This window comes from Anopheles coustani, chromosome 3, assembly GCF_943734705.1.
Source record: "Anopheles coustani chromosome 3, idAnoCousDA_361_x.2, whole genome shotgun sequence".
Classification (NCBI taxonomy): domain Eukaryota; kingdom Metazoa; phylum Arthropoda; class Insecta; order Diptera; family Culicidae; genus Anopheles; species Anopheles coustani.
The window spans coordinates 17446980-17465210 of record NC_071288.1 but is presented as its reverse complement, the minus strand read 5'-3'; the positions used below and the strand labels follow the sequence as shown (position 1 = coordinate 17465210).

Sequence of the window (18231 nt, the reverse complement as noted above, 5' to 3'; positions counted from 1 at the left end):
AGGATCGGCCAAAGAAGAATACCTTGCGGAATTAATCGAAAGAAAATCACCGACAACGAGTCGAAAGCAAAAACGTTATCGATTTGATTGAACTGATGCGAACGGAATCACGTTCATGATTGGCTAGAGCCGGCCTTTGGCATGCAACGACTGGGGCTGGTTCAAGGATGTTTGATCGTTCGCGATGCGTTGCTGTCTGCTGGTTACGTATCAGCGCGAACGCGCGGGAGCCCTAATTTGTTTCGACGATCGACCCCGGGCCGAACGTGGTCGGTATGCTAAATTTGTGATGCCATTCCAGTGGCGGCGAGGCGCAACAACGAGACCGGCTAAACGGGCAAGGGCAACGGTTTGATCCTTGAAAACAAAAGTTCCCCCCTACTAGAACGGGACTAACGGTTCAAGAGCCATTCCGGGGGGCGCCATTCGCTCCATTTTGTGCGCTAGTTGATGTGGACGTGTTTTAACGCTTTGCTTGCCGACCGTAGGTTAGGGTTTCCCCCAGAAAGGTGCTTTCTGTAAGTCATGAAACGAAACAATAAAAACGAATGACGTGCGCTTGTCCGTTCCGAGTTGTCGAAACGGGCGCGCCCGAGTATGTGGAAAAGAGGAGTAAGGTTTGACGTGGGCTAAAGAGGATGTGGAAATAAAACCGAACCACTTCCACCAAAAAAAGCTTCCCGAGCAAATGGCACACTGGAGGATGAAACTAACACCTTCTGGAAAAGCTAACGAAGGAAGACGCCACCCGAATGTGCTCCAAAGATCGTAAAATGATGATAGATGGGAATTGTTGAGACAAAAATTCGAGCAAAACGAGCAAAAAACTGACCGTGGGGCCATCTGTTGGTGTATTTATTCGGCCCACTCGAATAGTGATGCCCGCAAGGGAAGCGCATCGAATGTTATCAAAATGATTGCATCGGCATCTTCCTCGGTCGGGCGAAGAGTAAACATTTGATCGCCGTAAATAGAATCCGTCCATCCGGGGAGATTCAATTAATGCGGCGACTATCAAAAGTTGTGTCAATATTTTACCGTTTAGTCGACTCGTTGATCGTCTCAGTGGACGTTGGAAGCTATTTTAGGAGCTCTTTTAATTTTTTTTCTTATATATCGGAAAACACAAACATCGAGCGCATCAGTAAGGTCATGATGGATTCAATAATAAACAGTTTTGAGATCATAAAAAACAGTTCTCTTTGCTCCAAAGGCTACACTATAGGTTTAGTTGCTCCTCAATTATTTGAAGAGTTATATCTGTTTCATTAAATATCTTATTGGAACTCGTTTCGATAACTTACGTTCCGGAAATCTAAATGCTTTTAACCCAGCATTCATGGGATAACCTACTCATGTTGCAAGCTTAAAGTTATGTATTTTTACTTTAAGGAAAGCCTCTGTCAACAGTGTTGTCAGCACGTTCTTATCGCGTTCCATTCTGATGAATGTTTGTGAGGTAGTACTTATTGCAGCGTTCGGGTTTTCCACGAACAGAGATACCATCCATTGTGTAACATTGTAACACTGATACTGCATTCTTAACAGCGACCTTTCTTAATTTGTATTACAAAACTATTTCAAGTAGTTGCATTCTGGAAGTACGCAATGTTGGCCCTTGAGGGTTTTGCTATCATCCTCTCATGTGAGGGTATTATTGATTTTCTAAAGTCATTGAATGAGGGCAACACATTGTTATCGTTAAACATACTGAAGTGTGTCATAATTATGGGAACATCAAGCAAACGACTGGGGGCGGGGATTATAGAAAATATTCATGAAAAACTAATAAAGCTATAATCATTCATCTCCATACAGACGACAAGCGAGCTTTGGCAAGAGTTGCTATTGCATGCCTGTTCTTTTTCCTGCAAAAACCAGCTCGATCATTAATTACACATCGTTCTGAATAATTTATCAACCGGTTACGGTTGACTCGGCACAATCTCGGAGCTTATCGAAGAGCGGGCACTACGGAAGCTTATTGATTAGTTCGGGCAGGACTTATCAACGCCGTGAACAAATATCCGGTTCGTTTGGAGCAGCTGAGGCTTCCGTGGAGCCGCCTGGTGGCTTGTACCACATGGAGTTTACAATGCCCGGTATGGGTTGGTACCTGGTGTGTGTTTTTAATACATGAAATCGGGTTTAAAGCAGAACTATCTATGCCCAAGCGCACCGTTGCACTTGTCCACACGAAATAAAACCGGCCCTAAAATAAGAACCCAACGTTGGGAGATTATTTTTAGAAAATGAGCTGTCATTATGCGCTCCCAGGACACTCGAAACGTAACGCTTGGCGCTATTATTAATGCATGTCATTCAATATCGACGTTCCCTTTTCCTCACCGAAACGTGAGCGTGGCTTCTACCAGGCCAGAGGCTTCCCCTTTAACATGCATTTCGAGCCAGCAGCTTACAGCGGAGGCTTAACCTTTTTATCCTTCTGTTTCCTGTTTTTTTTGTTTTGTCCGCTGGGTAATTGATTAATCCGAAGGGACTATCCCGATGGCGAACGGGTAGCAGAGATGAACGGCTGGATCTATGGAACAATCGGATCACATTCACCACACCCCAAATTGTTTCGTTGCGTTTTGTTTTTAGTTTGTTTGCCCTTTCCCTGCCGTCCGGAAACATCCTAAACTTGATGAAGGCACACAGGTGACCTCGGGGATCACTTTTCCCGAACGACCCTTTTTTCTTTTCTTTTTATTTTCGGTTTCTATTTCGTGTATTCTGTTGCCCGATCGATAATGTATCAAATTTCCATTCACCGTGCGGTATTTTTTGTGCCCCGTTCGGCTTATGCGGTTTTTATTTTTCCTTCGTTGACCATCCATGTACCACACACACCGAGACACGAGAGCCCTTTGGCCGGGGGCATGTGTGAACGGGCCGTGGGTCGTGACATTGATTACATTTTACCACCAATTGGTACACAATCAGGCGCAATATTTATGAGCGAGGTGAGGGTGTGAAAGAAAAAAAGGGGCGGCGGTATTAAAAGTGACCGACAACCAAACATCGGAGGTATGTGTTAAATTGTATGCTCTCAAACGAGAAAGCGGGGAAAAAACCGAAAGAATCCCTAAAGCCTCTGTATCATGATTTGTAGAGCTAATGGAAATTTTTACACCAACACCATTCAACCCAATCACTGCCAATCGAACGGTTGGCGGGTTTAAAAATTAAAACCCCACTCTGCCGACCCTTTCTATCCTCGCTTCACTGTTAGGATGTTGGTGATGGTGAGGTAGCAAAATGGTGGTGGAAACGGCACGCCGGCATTTGGCATCGATAATAATTTCAATTCCCTCCCGCACGGGCAACGTTCGGTTGAAGCAGCAGCAGCATCAGCAGAATCAAATCTATCGGGGCGAGTTGTAGCGAATCAATTCACGCGCTCGAGTTTTGACGTCCATCCTCGTTGTTGTTGTCCACCCCGTCGTGTTTTTCTTCCAATCGAATCGGACTAATTTCACATGCCAATCGGGGCGTGAATGTGCTCGCCGTGCGCGTTTCAGTTTATGCTGAACCAGCAGCCCAACTGGATCGCACGCTCTCGGAAAAGTTCCCACCGTGGGGAAGACATTTTTCTGATCGGTCTCGAACGTGTCATTCGTGCCGTCTTTAAGTTGACAGTGAAATCAAGCAGTGTGATTCGTGTTGATATATTAACGTATGACTGGCATTTGCCATTAGAAACCGTTTGAAAAATTGTCAGAAAAAATTATCATCCCCAATGTACAAAAGCACCAACGAATCGACACTCACTGGCAATGAACTCACATTAAACATTTCACACGAAGAAAGAACGCCCAGCTCGAGGATCAAACATAATTGCTGCCTTCATTAGCGCGCGGGCGTGTTTGATCTTCTTAGTAAGCGTGAAATTCGCAAATTCGTTCCGTGTTCCGGGCTTCGCAAATGGTCCCTCGCGTCGCCATCAATCCTTGATCGACTGGCATAAAATAATTCGTCCGTGAAATTTGTGTACTACCCGCCCGAGTGTGTGTGTTTGTACGTGTTTTGGCTGAGTGACGTAATTTATTGGCCATGAAATGCGCCAAAGGAGTTAAACGAAAGCAAACCTTACGACGATCGCCTTGCACGACGGAAGCAAGAAAAAGTCCCGTGACGAAGAGTTTCCGCACTTCTGTGGCTAAATCAGACACAAACCCAAACACATACACTTAACAGACAGCAAGTAACGTATGGTTCCTAAAGCGAATAATCGTGTTTACTCGTCTATTGGTCGTGTCCGGGTTTTGTGCTGCTCGCGGAAAATGGGATTCATTATACCGCGCTTGTTGCATTCCGGCTTAGTTTCGTTTCGTTCGTGACGGGGAATGAAATGTTTATGTGATTTTATTTATCGTTACCGCAAGGGAAATTATTACTTGCGTTATTAGTGAGGAACTCTTGGTGTTGCTCTTTGTTATGGTTTATCAAGAAATGTTAGTCTCCAAACAGCGAATGAATGCGGATAGTAATCCGAGATGGTTCTATTACAGAATAAGAAAAAAATTAAACAAACTATTATTAAACAAAAAAATTGACAAACTAGCACATCCAAATCAGGAATGGTTCATAACTAATAAAAAAGGATTTAAACTTACTGATTTAAGGCTGTGTTCTCATGTGGACATTGATGCACTAACGTAATGATGCCTTCCAATCTGGTAGCATTTAAAAACCCTATTTGCTGCGCTCGTAACATGCCTGGTACCAACCGGTTAATGCTAGCCCCGTTCGGCCCGCTTCAGTTCACGCCAGACCGCGATCCACGGCTCACGTACGTGGCAAATTCGATCCAACGAGCCACCACTTCTTCTCCTGCCGGCGGGGGGGAGGGGCCAAGAACAAGCGATTTAATTTAAAAGCAATTATCATCAATTGAAAACTCCATTGCAACGCACATGCGGGACAAGCCAAGACCCCGTTCGCTTCGCGTGGCTCACGCGTTGCCAAGGCCCAGGGGCCGTGCTTTGCCGAGTTGGTTTGTCAAACCCATCAACTTGGAAGGCGATGGCAAGCTTCGCCCTGACCAGAACGCTCAGCTGCGAGACGTTAGTTTTCTTCGCCGATCGATCAGCGAGTTCCCGTTGATTGGAAATTGATCGGAAATGGGTTTTTTGGGCTGGGCAAACACCCGGCAAACACCCGAGGTGCATTCGAGAATGGGGGTGGGCCCGGACCGGGGTGCCGAAGACGTGCGGGAGGAAACCGTTGCAAAAGTGTCGAAGCGTGGAGGACGTGTGAGCCGGTTATTTATAGGGCCCTGGTGAGGTTCGTATCGGAAATAAATTCATCGGTATGCGTTGCCACAAATCGTGCAGTGGAATTTATTTGCTCGTGGAGCGATAAAAAGAATGGCGCTTAATCAGTACCATTTGATGAAGAAACTAATGATGTTAGGGGAAAGTTTCTCCATACATCAATATTTCATAATTGATCATAAGGAACTGTTCTCTAATTTAAGGAACTGTTCTTTGTTAATTGATCATCAGGAACTGTATAATCTTGTTTATACTCTCAGAAACGTCTTAAACCTTGATTGGTATTCAATAAGACAATTTTTCTGAAACTAGTCTAACAATTTGAGTTAAATCCTCTAACTACTTAACTGATTTGACATATTCTTTGTCCTAAGAAATTCATCTAAAAACAAAAAACAGTGTCTTTTCATTCAAAGTGCGTCAGCCACAATTCCAATCGATTCCAGTGAAGACCCATCTTCCGTTCACCGATTAATCGCTCCATTACACCCTAATTAGTTTGATGACGCTTGTCAGGAGCACTTGTTCGGCGCTCTTTAGTACCATTTACAAAGAGACTAGGGACCATTTTCACTCCATTCCTCCATCGTTAGCCGAACCAGCCCAAATGTTAGCGGGGACTTTTATTTTTCAAACGCGCAGCGAACCGTGGAAAGCTTTTGCCAAGGCTTTCTTCCCCAGCGGATGGCGGGAAACCCACCAACAACGGGTGGAAGCCGGCAAAACACGTCGGCCGTCTCGGAATTGAGCAATTGAAAACAAAGCAGCAACACACACACAGAGACAAGCGCACATTAGAAGAAACCGTTTTGCCAACTCACGCCAGTCCGGCTTGCGACGAAAATAGATTCCCGAAGCGAAGTAGCGCACGCGGAAATGAACCGAACGGAGTGGAATTTCCGGTCGGAACGGTGGCCGGTTTCGGTTGCAGTTGGGAAAAACGGTGTCCGTCCCGCGTGTCGTCGTTTTCCGCCGTTATCGTAATTGTACCCGGCTCGGCCGTCTTGATGTTGCAAAACGTCCGCTGTCACGTAACGTTGAGTTTCGTTTCTGTTTTTCCTTTCCATTTGTCCAACGTTTGTAAATAAAAAGGAAGAAAAAAAAAGTCGAAAGAACAGGAAAAGTACGTGTTTGCTTCCGATTGACTGGACGCGGGCGATATCGCGTGCCAAGGCGCCACAAAGGAGGAGTAGCGCCTGCCGAGTAGCCACGTTAAGTAGCCACTTGTTGAGAAAGGATCGAACGCTGGCCGGAGTGCCGACTGAGTGGAACACTTTCGCACGATGCAAACGAGAAGGGGTTTTCACTTACTTCCCTCTCTCCCGAACCCACCGATCCTCACGCCTCCCGTGATGCTCGATGAAGACGGGATCGATGCCCGATCGTCTCCGGGGGCGGCATGTTTTTAAACATTCTTTCGTATCCTATTCCCACTCGACACTCCACGGGTGGCGATATTTACCACTGGCTATAAAGCAAATATTAACACACCGTTAGGACTCCCGGTGCTGGCGAAGGGGTAGCGGTAGGGATCGGAAAAGCGTTTCCGGTTGAAGTGAAAATTGAAACGCCCTGATGAGGTGGTGGTTGCCAATGTTGAGCAAGTGAAGTGTGCAAAGTAAACACAGAGCAGGCGAAAAAAAATTGAAACACAAATAGAAACCTAATTTCCCGCCGCGTTATGATCGAACGGAGGTACAGGCCGCATTTAGCGACCCTGCGTACGAGACGAAACAGCTCCGCAACCCGTTAAATACATGCACGATGGGAAAAGTGATCGATGGAGGTATTTGAAAAGTTTACTGTTTCATTTAATCGGTCGTAAAATTGAAAACTTTCTATATCGGAAGCTTTATGTATTGTACAGTCCAGGATTGGTAAATCATTGGTTCCTTTTATAACTTCTTTCTGGAGTAGAATTTCTGCCTATAGTAAAACAAATGTACTACTATAAATTGATTTTTTTTTCAATATGACTATGATAACCAATGTCATATGTTTTTATCACTCGGATAGGAGAACTCGGAACACTTTTATATTTTTGAAATTTGAAGCTTGTTCCAGCTTCACCGATAACTTTATTGCGAATAATTTTACATTGCTCGTAGCGCGCTTTTATATTAATTTGAACAAAAGCCTGGTAGCAGCGCGTAATTGCGCGCAAGGTGACCGCTTGATTATGCTGCGCAATTCGATCCTTTCTTTTACCTTTACATTTAAATAATATTCCTATCTTACCTAAATCATATCTCAAACTAACCAAATTTAAATCACCTATCTGATAAGAGTATTGGCTATTTAATTAATATAATATTAATATCGAATTTTATGGATAATTTATAGTCTACGGTGAAACAACTATCTCTTTCTATTATGGTATCGTTCTATCTTATCTTGACTGCCTAGTTCAATTTAACTTCTATTCGAACTTAACGACACTATGAATCTTACACTTTTAATCGATACACTTGATCCTTTGCCATAATTAATATCTTGCTTTACATTTACATATTTTTAATCGTTTTTATATTTTCTATAATTCCAAAATAAATTCTACTACAATATATTACATAAGGTATATTACACAAATATGAAAAAGGTTTGATATATGTAATATAAAAATATTAGTTTTAAAGTGACAATTTTAGCAAAAAATGTACTCAAACAAGTATCCTTGAAGACTTTTATGTTTGATTGAGTAAAAACTGGACAAGCAAACTAAGTAGTACACATAATATATCCTTAAATTGTGATCAAATCAAAGTTCTGCGATAAGAAAAATAATTGTTTCAGCTTTGTTGTTTCAACAAAAAATACTGAATTAAATGTGATTAAAAAAGTTGCGTTAATTCAAACTCGCGCTCTTCTTAAATCCGACTGTGTATCCTCTGTGCTGAAAAAAAAAACTCCCTAGAAGTAATTGGAAACAAATCAGCCGCAAACTACGATATGCTCGACTTAATGAAACGGCTATAATTGAAGTGCTAGCAAGGACACAGGAGACCGCCAGCAAAGTGTATTCGTGAGCCGCGTATGCGTGTGTGAGAGTGTGTGTTATTTTTGTTCCGTGTTCCCTTGGTCGCCTCAAGACAAACAACAAAATTTCTTCCACTAGCCTCGAGCGCAACAAGTGTTGAGTATAGAGAAAAGGTACCAGAAACATCTTACGTTCCAGCGAACGAAAGCCGTTTGTCGCCGCCGGACCCATCCAGAACCGTCCCGCCTTCCATCTCCGGATCGGTTCCCTTGGCAAACACGTGCCACCTGAGGATCCCAGGGAAAAAAAGGAGGAGAGATAGAACAAGCGGGAACACACACACACACATTCCTTCCAGCTCAACGGCCTGGCCATCGATTTATGTGTATGCTTCTAGAATGGGACGCCGGGTAAATGTACAAAATATGGTTTACGGTTGGTGTTTGGTGAAATACACTGGACTGGTTGACATTACAATCACTCTCCATTCATTTCTTATTCATCCATCCAACTCTTCGAAGGACAGCTACACGAGGAACGGGGGAAAAAAACAGAGTGACGACGGCGAAATAAGCCCGCACAACTCGGAGTTCTTTCCCGTCGCGCTGGCCATGCAGATACAGACATTATGTCAAAATGGTCGTTTCGTTTCGAAACAATGGTTCCGCGCGGGGTCGGCCAGACGATGGAAAACCGGAAAACCCGGATCGTGGGCAACGCCGATATGATTTGAAAACTTGAATACACACTCGATCGTGTCGGCGAGCGGTTCGGTTTGCGTTCTGTACCGTCCGGAAACCGTCGCTTTCGGATTGGTTCGATCCGGTTCATGGATTATTCATTCACTTTCTCAACAAATCCTTCCCGCAGTTCCGGTAGCACCGTTTCCAGGAAGGAACAGGTATCCGGATGCCCGCTCCCGCTCCTCCTCCCTCCCCATGGCGGATGTTCTCTGCGCAGACTAATCGTCGTCGTGGGGAAGTTTTCATAAATTTACAATAGTGCCATTCCGCCGGGCAAGAATTATGGGGACTGCTACCACTGCCGGCAGGAATTGGATTGGGTTTCACGCCTGCGAGCGGTTTTAATGGAATTGTGCCATTTTCATTTCGCCGTTTCCGCCGTTAGCGCTGACGTTGGGGGGGGAAGTTTAACTGCCATGCCGAACCGAACGGGACGGTACAGTTTCATCCAGCGTCCGGAGAGGAATGTGATGACGGATTGTGTTAATTGAATGCGTCCTTCACGGGTTGTAGGGAATTGGTCGTTTGCGAATAGTTGTTTGTTTTGCCATGCAAAAGTCATAAACTTATGTTGCTGGTATTAATTTTCCTTTTCTGTTTTATCGTCCATGGTTTACAAGGTTGACGATTTGAAAAAAATATTTACTTTTCGATCTTTTCCAGTATCGGTGACTACCCTTTTTTATTCAAATATTTGCTTCATCTGGCTGACAGACAATAATCAGGTGTTAATCTAACATCAAAGGCTCTTCTTTTTGCATTGAAGTACAAGGAAAAAAGGTTCCAAAAAAAACGGGAAACAAATCAATAACCAGCTTGAAACGAGCTATATCGCGCTCCTAAGATAGTAACATATTGTTCAACGGCAATATTGGTTCTCGTTATTATCCCTCGGGATCTGGATGAGTACTTTATCTGTTCTGTCCATGGATTTACCGTTTCGATTCGAAAATCCAGCAAGAGACCGTCAACATATGGGACACGGGAAGTTCGTTTGATGGGATGCTTATTCGGATATTTCAGATTCATTGGAGTTGATTAAACTTCTTTTAAGTTAAGAATTTTTCTTTATCGTCGCAATTATTTTAACTGTTTCGTTCGGTGTGGTAATAACTATTATTTGTTTTCTTATTTAATTCACAGCGCTATGCAGTTAATACGGAGAAGAGTGGTGAAATCATCGTCACAGTGCAGGTAAGCGAACCACGGATTATTTTTTACTATTTTATTTTCAATTTCGGAGCATATATAAATAACCAACTTGCAGAAACTGTGTTGAACTTTCTTGTAAAACTTCATACAACCGAATTATGTGACATATTTACGCACCGGTAGCTTTGTGGGATATTTTCATTAGGCCGAAAAGTTTCCTCAAAACAAACTCACACTTCGACCTTTTTTACTGTTGCTGTGATTCCACCCGAGTGCCTGATTTTAATAATAAAATGTGTTTCTAATTTCTTTTGTAATTAATTTAATTTCGAACAACCTTGTTTGAATGAAACTCTCACCAACTTCGAGCGATATCCTTTTATCTGAAGTTTCCACATAGCTTTTTGACTTTTAAGATAATGCAAACTGAGGAGAGTGTACAACGGAACATACTTTCTGTCCAGTTTTCGTCCAGCTAGGAATGTGTCGGTGGCCAGTGAAAATGTATATTCCAACTCGGTTGCTCAACTGTCACGTAACGATCAGCTCGTTTTTCACAACTTCTTAGCGGGTGTAGCTTAGTGTTGTTTTCCTTTGTCCGGAAACTTTCCCATTGGAGATGGAAAACTTTTCCCGTGACAGAAATAGTAACCGTCGGTACGGTATGTTGATGGCCGAGCTATTGTTGTCTCTCCTTTACGTTTTATATAGTTTTCGGCTCGATCAACGGCAGCAATGGCAGTTTCACTTCAATCTCTCGGCTTTCCTCCGTCTGATAATGTGATGGTAAAGCGAATGGAATGCTTAGGCAAAAAGTTTCGGCACAAATGAATAAACTTACACCAGCTTGTATTACTTAGTTGCGCTCCCACGCTCAACTTTCTGTTGTTATTTTGTGCATTGCATCAACGATCATCGTTTCTGTTTCCTTCTCCAAAAGGCTCTGATCCAATGCGGTAAATTTTTACGATTTACATTTCACTTACCACCTCTTTCTAGTTTACTGACACTTACTGCCGTTGTAGACACTGACCTGGATTTATCGTTCTTCTCTTTCCCTTTCGCGTACGCAGGGCGATCTTTCACAGCAGGAAAAGCGGGCCGTCTTCCTCACCGTGCACGATCTGGGAACCAACCGTAAGTAGGGCATATGAAAGGGCCCTGTTTTCCCGGCAGCTCCACCCTGCGCCCGCAATCGATATTGCCAGGGACTGGAGAAGCTGATACCGGAGCCGGTCCATTAGAAATTGATACATAAAGTTTTCTCATATTGTATTCGACGTTTTTTTTTACCGCTTGTACACACGCCCTGTTATCTTCTTCCGCACCACGCCGCAGATTCTTCGTTCGAGGAGTTCGTCAACAGTGCGTGTATGATTGAAATCAAAGAACGGTCGTGCTTCATCCACATCGATGTGCCCGGCCATGCGGATAATGCTCCCAATTTGGCAGACTCGTAAGTATTTTGCTTAGATCCGGGTAGAGGGATGGGCAGTGGGGGTTTCGTTCCAGGCGTGACGCAATAAATCAAAGTTCACATGATTAACAGCTGGGGGTCGCCGATGGCAACGAGTGCTAGGAGAAAAGGTCGAAAGGAATATCAAAAGTTTGCTTTTTCCGCTGGGATGTTAAACAAATAAGATACTGTTTGTCAATAAGAAAGGATCAGTTCTGTAGTTTGGTAGCGAGGCAAAACAAATTTACAGAAACATTCCGGCGTAGAAACTGATTAAACACCAGGCGCCTCCATCGCCCAAATGAAAATGGAGGCGCCTGGTACATAAGCTTTTTTAACAGTAAAAATATTCAACAAAAATTAGTATGAAAGAAACCAAGGCATGCAACTGTCCACTATGTGTAAAACTACTACGAATGTATTAGAAACTAAATACATTCTTTTTAAAACTAAAATTTTGAGACAGGAAAAATAAATATCAATCAACCCGACCGATTTATAACAAAAATAGGTTGTAAAATCTTATCAATAACGAACGAGATGGAATGAGTTGTTCTTATTTTCAGCTCGTGCATTGCGACTCGGTTAAGCGTCTGTTTATTATGATTTGAAACATATTTCATTAAACGACTTTATGTAGGAATAAAGCAGCAGAAGTTATTGTTGCATCCGCTGCATCTCTTGTACTTGTTCAAAATCTTCTTACTCGGGTCTGTTTTCAATCCTATGAAAATATTCGTATCTTCTCATGCGTCCTTGATGGACATTTCGCAACATCTGCTCCCTTCCTTGGGAGTGATTGCAACAGGCCCATCCATTCACTTGCAAACAATTGAAACTGCACCTTGTTCGGTGTTCTCTTCCACTTCCAGGTTCCAGTTTCCGTCGCTGCAACTGCTCGGCGAGGAGCTGATCACGGTGCTGGACTTCCTGCACGTGAAGTACGTGATCGGGCTGGGCGAGGGGGCGGGCGCGAACGTGCTGGCCCGCTTCGGCCTTGCCCACCCGTCCCGCTGCCTCGGGCTGATCCTGATCAACGTCACCGGCTCGGCCGCGTCCGTGCTGGACGTGTTCAAGACCAAGTTCATCTCGTGGAAGGGCGACGAGGTGGGCCAGTCGGCCGAGGACTTCCTGCTGTATCACAAATTTGGCTACGTAAGTACCGTTCCGAGCTGCCAACCACCCCATCATTTCGCATACGATCATTAAAGGGTTACTTTAGATTTGGTATTTTTTCCAATTCTTTATCAGTGTCGTCGTGCACGAAAGTTTAAAACTCACCACCGTTACGGCCAACGTACCTTTGAAGCCACCCTTTTTGACTTGGCTTTCGATGTTTTTTTCACACTAGACCAGCGGGACCGAGTGACGTGGTCCTATTTTAATATCTAAATGTCTATTTAACTTTTGATTTTTTTACAAATTTACACTCCCCCTTATGAGTGATTGTTTTTAAATCATTTATCAACTTTCCTCCATCCATTCATGTTGGGCTGATTTCAGCTGAGCGTAGTGTTCAAACTCGATTGGGACTTTTCCCATGAGAGCGAAAAAAAAAAACAAAGCAACCTGCGACGCGTGACGGCAAAGCGTGCTGTGCAACTGTGCGTTATGTTCCGTTTCCGTAATTTCAGCGCCCTCTGGTGTTGAATCCATGTCAACCTCGATTGACAGGTAGAACGCTGCGGAAATGGAACGCAACGTATGCACGTCGCTTCCTTCTTGACGGCGGGTTTTCGTTCGCAATTCAGGTTGCAGCCGCCACGTTTCCGCTTTGCTCAGCGTGGGGCATATGCAGGGTGTTGGTAAAATCATTATTATCATATCACACACTCAGCCACCGGCCCTCCCTTGTCTTCCTACCAATTGCGCAAACGAAACCCAGTGGCATTCATAATAATATCTACTCCGCACCACGTGTCATCGTGCAGGCGCACGGAATGAATGATGATGCTGCTAACAAACATGAAATTAAACATGATTCTTTTCTTTTCTCTTCTTTTTACCTCACCCACTCATCACCGCCTCTCTCTTTGTCTCGCGTTCCGTCATTTCTGACGCACCGTTCCCTGGTTTTCGGTCGGGACTTATTTTTGCATTTATTTCACGCGGATCGTTGCTCTGCGATTATGCTCCGTGACGGTTGTGTGTGTGTGTGCGTTGTTGTGTATTATTTTCTTTTCGTTTTTTTTGTTACGTTAATTTTGTTCATTTCTCGCCGGGCGCGTGCAATGTCGTGGCATCAAAATGTTGGTGGCACCGAATTAAACACGCACCTCTTGACCGATATTTTGCTGCCGATCCGCTTCTGGTTTCACAACGCGTGATTGTTTGGAATTTTCGCGGTCATGCGTGCTGATCCGTGTTGATTATGTTGGCATACAACAACCACATTATTTCCTTTAACTCGTAATTGTCCGTGCCGGTTGAACGATACTTTTCGTTTTGTATTTTGTTTTTTTGATCCAATTGAAATACAAATAACCCCCATATATACACACACTTACACACAAAAACACCTACATGCATCCAAATATACGACCGACACAACGTTCGAACTCGACTGCATCCCGATATCCTGCATCCTGGTGACACAATTCCGTTCTGTTCTGTGCAACGTCCAAACCGATCGACAAAATACACAAAATAACATACAAACCGAACAGGTCTTCTCAGAGGTATTTAGTGCATTCAGTTTTAGCTTTGTTCTGACTAGGCTTGGCTCACACGTTAGGATTTATCCTTGCTTTTCCTCGCGGCTGTCCGTTTTTTTTTTTCGTTTTCGTTCGTTGGTGGTGTATGTTATTCGTTCCTAAATTGATAAACTGTAGCTGACCTTCGTTGCTCCCGAGAATTGGCTGTAGAGCACTTCGGCAAAAGTGCGAAGGATAAATTACACACAAAATCCGCTTCGATTTCTTTACACTGGCTGGAATGGTTTGGTTCTTTCTTGCGCGTTGGTTGGTTGTCAGTAGTTTCCACTGTTCGATGTTTAGAGCCTCTAGTTGTACATTGATGTTGTTAGCTTGTTAAGTTTAGGATGAAAATGCCGAATGAAATCGGCAAAAGTACATCAAATAGATGCCCTCTACGTCTTGCTGTTACCTTCGAAACGGGATATAAATATTGGTTATGTTAAAAATGGAGGCACCTCTTTCACCTCAGAGTAAAGACCCTTCATGTTGAATCCTCCATTCGATGTTGCTAACAATGTCCCGAAAAGAGGGAAATAAAATGAAACCATTTAAGAAACAATAATTCCATACTCAGGTGAACATAATATCAAGGAATACTTAAAAATATGTGCCTAAAAATCCTCATAAAGCGATTCTTCCTTTACATAAACAGACACAGCTGAATGGTTTGTACAGTCGGTGTTATGTTTAGGTGTTGCACTACCTTTACGCTTTAGTTCTAGTTTGTACCTAACATTAAAGAGAAAACCAAAAACGCTGTACTATGGCGCCACGTAGTTCTTTCTACCTTTGTTGCAATTTTCCCAATGCCAAAGCTTTTCTAATATCAGTTCCCTTTCTCTCCACATTTGCGGACCAACCAACCGAAACGTTCACAAAACAGCAACTCGTTGGCGATAATCCGGACAAGGAAAAGATCGTATCCGAGTTCCAGAGCCGCCTGCACAGCTCGCTGAACAACAAAAATCTCAAGCAATATGTTAAAGCATTTATGTCGTAAGTAAAGCGCGGTATGTAAGGCAGTTGGAGTGTTATGACTGACGCTGTTGTCCTTTTCCCTTTCGACCGCCAGGCGCAAAGATCTGCCACTGAAGAACTGCAAGGTCGATTTGCTGCTGATCACCGGCATCATGAGCCCGTACGCCAGCGTCGTCGAGAAGCTGTACAAGGATCTGAACAAGGAGAAGGTCACGCTGCTGAAGGTGGAACGTGCCGGGGACGTATTGGCGGATGCGGTACGGAGCGAATGACCTTTTGCTTTTGCTACTCAACAAGACTAACCCTCCTGTTTCCTTTTACTCTCCCTCCATTCTGCAGCCAGCCAAGGTGGCCCAATCGATCCTGCTGTTCTGCAAGGGCCAGGGTCTGCTGACGTCGGTGGCCATGCCCGGTGTTGACCGTAACCGCGCGTTTTCCACCAGCTCCGGCGGCTCGGCCGAGGGGCCCACCGGTGCGAGGCGTTTGTCGCGTGGCATGTCGATGGAGGACTACGACAAGCCGAACATCCGGCGACTCAGTGTCACGATCAACGAGCAGCTTCCACCGATCAAGAAGTAGATTATCCAAGCGGGCGAAAGACGCGAAGGAGGCGAATGTTAAGGTGTCTCATTTTATATGGCCACTCGTTGCGATTTTCACCGTGGGCGTTTAAAAAGGAACACGCGCATACCGAAGAATGAAGAAAACGCTTTGTCATATATACCGATATGTAGAAAAATACAATGTATCACATTCGCTAATCGTTAGAATTTTCTATACCACACACACACATACACACACAAACAAAATCGACCATTTTAAGACAGATACCAAACAAAACCAAATGTCTACTTCCTAAAAAAGATAAAAAAAACAGAGGGCGGCTTGTGTGACGACGTACATACAGATATCGATATTAAACCTGGCAATATTTTAAACCACACTTCTAGTACCCCTGGTACATACACAAATACACACACACACACACACACACACACACACGAACCGAGCAATGATAACGGACCTGTATAACCTCAGAGTGTTAAGCAAACCATCACCTAAATGTGACCTTTTTTTCTAAACAAACCAACATGAAAGTGAAACAAAGTAATACAAACATCTACTGTTTACAGTGCACAATTTCGGTAGCTACGGCAAGAGGTGGAGCAGAACATAAATGCACTTAGAGAGCTTTTTTCAGCCACGGTATGTGACGGTATTTTAGGAGGGAACTGAAGATAATCCACTCCATCTCCAGGGCATTGTTGAGCGATCAGTTTCATAGCGATGATGTGTATGATTTCTAGAGCCTATATATACACGCAACTAAATCTAAAGCAGAAGTATATACAAAACTATTTAAAAATGCTACTCTAACGTAACAATTAGCGAAGCGGAAGCGAGGAGAATGAGAAGAAGAAGAAGAAGAAGAAGAAGAAGAAGAAGAAGAAAAAACATAAACACAAGTAAAATAATCACACGTATAGTGAGTAACACGCTGATAACATCCTTCGAATGTTAGACATTACATAACGAAACAAAGAACATTAAACTAAATATAAAAAATATATATATACACAAAACTATATTTTAACTCTTTTTAGATGAATGTAAGAAGCCGTGCGGAAGTATCCTGAGTGACAAAAGCATCTTGAAAAAAAAAACACTCAAACTCAGAACAAGACCGCGACGTTTTCAAAACTTTCTTCTACCCACCAAATGGTTTAACTGGTTTAAAACCATTGAGAAGGTGATTTAAAAAAAAGCCAAAAAACACTAACTACATGCCAATGTAAGCTGGAGGTAACAAGATATTATAAAAAAAAAGAAAGTGAGATTATTCGCCACAGTGAATACTAAAGCATGTTGCAGCTTGAGCATAGGAGCATAAAGCAAACCGCCTCTAGCTTAGTGTAAACGGGGGCGCCACCGGACAAGGCAGAAGTCAAACGGGTGGGTTATTGGAACCTCTGGCGTTGACGCCATCGGATTTGGCGTGCCCGGTTGGGCATCGCTAGTAAATTGGCAATTTGTTGCAACAAGAAACAAAAGAAACCGTGATGAGTAGCAAAACGGGATAGTGCTAATGCAAAATGTGTTCTATTGGTCTAAACTTTTAACCATTATCGATACTGATTGGCAACGGCTGCAATTACAATTTTGATCCCGGTGGTTTATGCGATTGCAGATAAACAAATTTCGTGTATATTGTAACTAAAAAGCTGCAGTTGAATTAAACCCCTTGGCCACCGATTTACGCGACACGGTCGACGAGCTGGACGAGACGATTGGAAATCGGTATTTCGGAGGAGGGATTTAATCCGCTTAGCGGTCGTGTTCATCACACATCTAAAAACCATTAATCAGCCATCATTACCAACCGGAACAGGCAACACTTTCTGAAGCAAGAATAGCATCTTATATTAGTGAAAATATAGTTGACAAAAATTCAATAATTGTGTTTTATTCGGAAACGATTTTAAAAAGCCCAACAAGAATTATGTAACGTACGGAAACCGCAAATAAATGTTGAAGTACTCTTGCCTTCTTTGAGTTTGTTCAGCTGCTGTTCACAAGATTAAGTTTGTTTAGTGGCAATCTTCTTCTAAATAAATTCAAACAACACGAATAGCCCTTTTTGAGAAATATTCAGAAACTAACTGATTTACCCGAGTTTATTCCGAGAACAGTGACCTTTATTTTGTTACAAGAATAAATATCACAGCGTTACCAGTTAAATTAATTTATATTAATATTGAAATATTGAAATGATTATATATTTCTTCCAAAAAGTACGACACCGTGACCAATCATGGCTGATATAATGTATCTAGCTTCAGATTGCAGCAACAGGTACCAGAATGGAGCTCAGAGCTGTTTTATTCACAAGTTCAGGTTCGACTTACCCACCTCTAGCTCAACATTTTCGCCGCTCGGTTTTGGGGCGAAT

General features: G+C 43.3%; 1 protein-coding gene across 2 annotated transcripts in view; it reads left to right on the top strand.

The window, feature by feature from the left end:
* Positions 1-17031, top strand: part of LOC131260660 (uncharacterized protein ZK1073.1) — a 32708-nt gene extending 15677 nt beyond the window's left edge. Inside the window, exons 2-9 of one of the 2 annotated variants that reach the window (XM_058262447.1) lie at positions 10143-10193; positions 11225-11288; positions 11490-11607; positions 12480-12762; positions 14274-14285; positions 15187-15299; positions 15376-15538; positions 15621-17031. In XM_058262447.1, coding sequence (XP_058118430.1) covers positions 10143-10193; positions 11225-11288; positions 11490-11607; positions 12480-12762; positions 14274-14285; positions 15187-15299; positions 15376-15538; positions 15621-15860 — 1044 coding nt within the window. In that variant the 3' untranslated portion in view covers positions 15861-17031. The remainder of the gene's footprint in view (positions 1-10142; positions 10194-11224; positions 11289-11489; positions 11608-12479; positions 12763-14273; positions 14286-15186; positions 15300-15375; positions 15539-15620) is intronic. The other variant, XM_058262448.1, reaches the window with a different exon arrangement.
* Positions 17032-18231: the final 1200 nt, after the last annotated feature.